The following is a 6,345-nucleotide window of genomic DNA, read 5'->3' on the forward strand; positions in this document are numbered from 1 at the left end:
CATTCCTTCGTTCGCTGACACCCGATTCCTTTCATTCCTTTGTTCGTTGACGTTTCCTTCCTTTCATACATTTGTTCGCTGACGTCCCATTCCTTCGTTCTTTGACGTCCCACTCCTTTGTTAGCTGACGTCCCATTCCTTCGTTCTTTGACGTCCCATTCCTTTCTTCTTTGACGTCCCATTACCTTCTTCTTCCGACATTTCATTCCTATTCTTCTTTGACGTCCCATTCCTTTATTAGCTGACGTCCCATTCCTTTCTTAGCTGATGTCGAATTCCTTAGTTCTTTGTTAGCTGACGTCCCATTCGTTCATTCTTTGGCAACCCATTCCTTCGTTCTTTGACGTCCCATTCCTTTGTTAGCTGACGTCCCATTCCTTCGTTCATTGACGTCCCATTCCTTTGTTAGCTGACGTCCCATTCCTGTTAGCTGACGTCCCATTCCTTCAATCCTTCGTTAGCTGACGTCCTATTCCTTCGTTAGCTGACGTCCCATTCCTTCATAAGCTGACGTCTCATTCCTTCCAATCCATAGTTCTTTGACGTCCCATTCCTTTGTTAGCTGACGTCCCATTCCTTCCATTCCTTCGTTCGCTGACGTCGACAGGAAAACTTGAACCCCACGAGTTGGGATGAATATACTTTAATAATATAGTCATTTCTGAGTACATCATGTCTGGTCCCTTTTTCAGCCAGTTGCATTAAGCCTGCTGTTCACAATTTGCCTATTGCAAGAATATGCTATGCTCACCAAACATTGTTCAATTCTTGTGTGAGTAACTCTTTGTTCTTTCTTAACCTGGCCATCATTGGGGCATTAGGTTACAGTTTCGGCCGCCATTGCATTAAATGGATTTCACAATACTAAAATTAAAAATAGAATAACAATCTGAATGAAAAAATACGGACTTATTTCCAACAGGAATCTGACCTACAAGTCGATGGCTTGGTTGAGGTGGGTGGCGGACCGATGTCCGCAGGCACCGTTCATTGCCAAAATCGACGATGACGTCATGGTGAATCCCTTCCACCTGAAAAACTTCTTCGAAGAACAGATGAAAACGCCTCCTGTTCCAGCGGTGAGTTTTATTCATGAAATTTATTTAGTTTACCCGTTTTCTACGTTGTTTTTTTTTTTGCCTATAATACTGCAGTTGATTTATATATGCATAGTATATTTTCAGAAGGGGAGTTTTAGAGAATAAATCAAACCATTTTTCTCTTGGAATTCAACAAACTTTAAGTCTGGCTCATTTCTTCGTTAACTATAATTTTACAGAAAAAAATAACTACATCTTTTGTGAACAAAAACTTTTTTCTCATCAATTTGCCATTCCATATACATTGAGAATTCTGATACCGATTCTAATTTAGATACAATCTTTTTCATCTTCACTTAAACTAATCTCTTATTTCCCTCAATATTTTCAAAAGGCATCTTCCAAGTACGATTGTTTCGTTTTTGCAATTTGTTCTGCTGTTGAAAAAGCATATTCTGGTAGAAATTTCTAGTCGATATTTCAGCGTATCCTACCTAGCACACTTATGTACGAAGAAAACAATCAGCATAAATAACTTGAATGTTATATAACTTAAATGTTATAACTCGGTTACCTTAGGTTAACTACTCGGGAAAAGTTAAAACCCGGAAAAAGTAAAAATATATATATAGTGAGAGGGTTGTTGAACGTCAGTTTCATGTAGTTTACCATTCAGAGATAAATACGGTTTCTTTTATATCAAAGAAAACTGAGTCATCGTTTATAAGCATATGGGTAACTTACATATTTTGCTCTGCTAAGCACTTCATTTTCCCGTTAACCACTTACTTTTTATAATAATAAAAAAAAAGAATACGATCTGTTTACTTAAATATCCACCGATAAATCAACAGATTCATAACTATTGTATAAAAACAGGTTTCTGCAGTACGATTCCCAAAGAAAAATGGGCACCTTGGAGTGCTGTCCACACACTGCTATTACCTCCTCAAACTAGTCATGGGAGTTATACTGAAATGGTTGAAGTGAAGCATTAGAGCGTAGGACCAGTTTGCATTCACAGAATTAATGATACAGCAACGGCTTTTTTTTAAAATTTAAACTGCATTAAGAAAATCGTAGAAAGAAATAAGTAGATGAAGAAGCTGATAAATTGAAAGAGAACTTACGGTGGGATAAAAAAGGATAACAAACAAAATCACAACCGAGATTTGAAAAACAGAATAAACGAGGGGAGCTTAAACCTGGGGAGGGACAAGGCTGTGATTTCACCAGATTAGATTAATTCTATCTTCAATGCAAAGTGAATTTATTAAAAACTGAATCATATGTGGGTATAGAGTTCAAGTGGTCAAAATGTCAACTACATGAAGTATGCTGACAATCATGCACTGTTGAAATCACTGTTTCTAAGGAACAGCTAAAAACTTGCTGTAGTAGGCAGATATGTCTGGTTATAAAAAACCAATGTGGCAGAGACGTTTTGTGATAATAAATGGCCGAGAAACAAGCTAGTTGAGAGCTAAATTCAAGCGGTAAAATATTTAAACAGGTGGACCAACGTTGCAACCTTGGTAGCTGGATACCAACGAAAGTGCGTTGTGAAAGGGAAATATATAAAGTATGGGACTGCGGGAGACAAGAAAACAGATTATTAAAAAGAAATTAAGGTTTAAAAGACATTTATACATCATCAGATTCACCCGCTTCATCATTCTCCAAGATGTAACAATAAATCGCTTCATATTTTCAGTCAAACAGTAATATTAAAAAATCACTTCACGAATTTATATTCTTACCATAACAGGCTCAATAAAATGGTCATCTTTTGTAAAGGTGTCTGTCATTATTTAATTAAGAAGTCCATTAGTTACATTCCTTACTGATAAAATGCAACATTTCGTCTGATACGATATTAACACTCAAAGGAAAAAGAATTTCACGTAACCCAAGAGTTACCACGGTACACCTCATCCTAGTTGATCTAATTGCTCTCTCTTCCTTCCTCTTCTCTCTCTCTCTCTCTCTCTCTCTCGCTCTCTCTCTCTCTCTCTCTCTCTCTCTCTCTCTCTTTTTTTTTTTTTTTTTTTTTTGTGCTAGAACTAAAGCTGATCTAACTGTTTCCTTGAAAATAAAAACAATACCTCTTGCGTGTGGAAAGATTCTACTTTAAATGTAGCACTTTTCTAAAGTACAAACTTCTAATATGCATTTTTGTTCTTTTCAGAGACCAAACATAACACTGCTTAACGACACACTCCAACCGGGAGATAATATTGCAACCGCCTATATCTACGGACGGTATGATCCGGTCCCGTATCCTATGCGGTATTCGAAATGGGGAGTGACAAAGGTCAGGAGTTCTATGCCCACCAATACTCAAGCCCTTATTACAGGGTATTACTAATGCTTACGACATAATTATATGCAAGCAATTATCCTTCTCATTACTGGCATCCTATTCATTCAATTTTACATTTTCTGTGTTGCACCCACCTCACAAAACAACTTATTTCCATCCTTTAGTCCTTCATAGAGCCGCTTTTCTTCCTTTTCTTCCTTTCCGATGACTCTTATTGATTCAAAAACCCTAGAATTTGCATATATACCGATGACAGGGTATTGAACTGAATTAAACATGAAAAGACTAGACATTCCCTTTTAACTTGGGAAATATTTACCTACTTCAAACAACTTTCATAATATTAAAGGATATATTTGCGTATTTCAAACAACTTTCATAATATGAAGGGAAAGATTTACCTATTTCAAACAACTTTCATAATAGTAAGGGAAATATTTACCTATTTCAAACAACTTTCATAATATGAAGAAAAATATTTACCTATTTCAAACAACTTTCATAATATGAAGGGAAATATCTACCTATTTCAAACAACTTTCATAATATGAAGGGAAATATTTACCTATTTCAAACAACTTTCATAATATGAAGGGAAATATTTACCTATTTCAAACAACTTTCACAATATTAAGGGAAATATTTACCTATTTCAAACAACTTTCATAATATGAAGGGAAATATTTACCTACTTCAAACAGCTTTCATAATATGAAAGGAAATATTTACCTACTTCAAACAACTTTCATAATAGTAAGGGAAATATTTACCTATTTCAAACATCTTTCATAATATGAAGGGAAATATTTACCTATTTCAAACAACTTTTATAATATGAAGGGAAATATTTACCTATTTCAAACAACTTTCATAATATTAAGGGAAATATTTAGCTATTTCAAACAACTTTCATAATAATGACTGACCCTGGAGTGCCCAATCCCTCCCACGTACTGACTTAGGGTTTGTTTAATCGCTCTCGTTAAACAGGAAGAATACCCAGAGAAGGAGTACCCTCCATTCGTCCACGGTCCTGCATACGTGGTGGGCCGTGCGGCGGCGCGACTACTGCTGAAGTACGCCCCTTATGTGCCGCCCCTGAAGTTGGAGGACGTGTACACGACGGGACTGGTAGCGCACGCAGCGCAGGTGAAGCACGTGCAGATCAACGGGGTCATCAATACGTTCAGAATCAACCCCAAACTGTTCAACGGGTCTCAGGCCCTTCTGGAGGAGACCGACGCCAAGCGCAGGAGGGAGGCCTGGGAAGGCATAGCAATCTACGCCCCCGTGAACATTGAGGAACTGGGCACGCCCTGGACGTGAAATAATGACCCTATAGAATGGCGTTGATATAATTATGCTGACGGAAGATTTTCGAGGCTGCGGGGAAGCCCCGCACAAAAAAAGAAAAAATAAACAAGAAAAAAAATATCGCACGAATATAGGGTTGTACAAACGGGATAATAAAACAAAATAAAGAGCTAGAAAAACAAATCTTTCATAACAAAAGGCAATGTGCATCCATATATTTTTTCGTGCCACAACGTTACTCTTGGGGTAATGAACTCCATAGTCATAATTAGACTGTCGTTCGTCCAGTCCTTTCTCAACTCTGGTCCTTGTATACTAAGTCTAAGGAAGGTACTTCGTTCCTAACTTTGGATGGATGTATGATATTTGGGCTAAAGCCCAGGCACTGGGGCCAAGAAGGCCATTCAGCGCCGTAATGGAGGTTAAATAAATTGAATTATGGTAAATGAATTAATGACTTAGTGAAAGAAATAATTAATAAATTAGATGTGACCAATAAATAAAATAAAAATAGGAATTTTAATGAATGGCGTAATATTAAAAATGGTTTAATGTCTTTAAAAATCTGTATGATACGATATATAAATAACTAACTAAATGTTATTAAAAATTTATAAACACTTTACAAAGGAGATAAGAGCAGAAATATCTGCTTCATCTCCCAAGATATTCGAGAGAGATTTACCCTGGAAATATCTTTCCCTTTGGTTAAAATATCTGGGGCAAACCATCAGAATGTGCTCCAAAGTTATAGTCGATTCATTTAAGGTAGATTCTTGTGCCTACGAGACGTTTGCTTGGCGCCCTCTGATTGGCTAGTACCGGGAGGTAGGCCGATCGTTCAGTGTCTCATTATTTTCATTTGTGGCTTAGAAAACTAGCAATATGTTTATATTTCTTCATTTATCTCACGTTCTGCGCAAGATAGAGAAGGTTTGGTCCTACCATAGGATTCAGTATTAATTGTACAACTAAGTCATCTTTTCATGAAATCAAGAAAATAAAACACAAAGGAATTACGAGTAAAAGTGAAGAGAGAAGCATTTAATTCTTTATACCTGTTTTTACTTATCGTCGGATTTTGCATCATTAATGGGATCAAGATAAAAATAAAACTTGTGTTTTCATACAGCAAATTCACTCTGAATACGCTGGTTTTTTCAGATTTTGGATGCGTGTAATATGTGAAGAGAACATAAAGAATACGTCTTATTATGTTGGATCCGTAAATTATTCAAGTTTGACGGTATTGTCGAGAGAATGTGATCTGCAAGACCATTACCCTTGTCCCCTCGGCAAAAGATTTGAGTTGCCAATTAGCGATATAATAAGGGTGCAGTTTCGACAATATTTACTATGTTATATTATTACATTTTCTGTAATTAAATACACAGAATTCTCATTATCATTGCCGAAAATGTTCAATCCAATATCATATAGTATGTCTGGACATATCTGATAAGGAAAATAATAATAATCTTATGGATGCATCTGGTATCGTTAGCCGAGATCTAGGCGGGAAGCTGGGAATTCAGTACAGCAAATATGCTGAACTCTGTGGACAGACTTCACACTCTTCAACTCAGCCTAAGCTTTAATCATGCTGTTTCAGCATATTGTTTTTAAATTTTATTTTCAGAATATGGTTTTTAATTTTATTATACGAAT

General features: G+C 36.4%; 1 protein-coding gene across 1 annotated transcript in view; it reads left to right on the forward strand.

Annotated features, from left to right (window-relative positions):
- LOC135200540 (uncharacterized) overlaps positions 1-4,853 on the forward strand; it is a 20,624-nt gene extending 15,771 nt beyond the window's left edge. Inside the window, exons 6-8 of the mRNA XM_064229180.1 lie at positions 923-1,079; positions 3,229-3,354; positions 4,354-4,853. Of these exons, the coding sequence (XP_064085250.1) occupies positions 923-1,079; positions 3,229-3,354; positions 4,354-4,689 (619 nt within the window). The 3' untranslated portion in view covers positions 4,690-4,853. The remainder of the gene's footprint in view (positions 1-922; positions 1,080-3,228; positions 3,355-4,353) is intronic.
- Positions 4,854-6,345: the final 1,492 nt, after the last annotated feature.

Source organism: Macrobrachium nipponense, chromosome 27, assembly GCF_015104395.2.
Source record: "Macrobrachium nipponense isolate FS-2020 chromosome 27, ASM1510439v2, whole genome shotgun sequence".
Classification (NCBI taxonomy): domain Eukaryota; kingdom Metazoa; phylum Arthropoda; class Malacostraca; order Decapoda; family Palaemonidae; genus Macrobrachium; species Macrobrachium nipponense.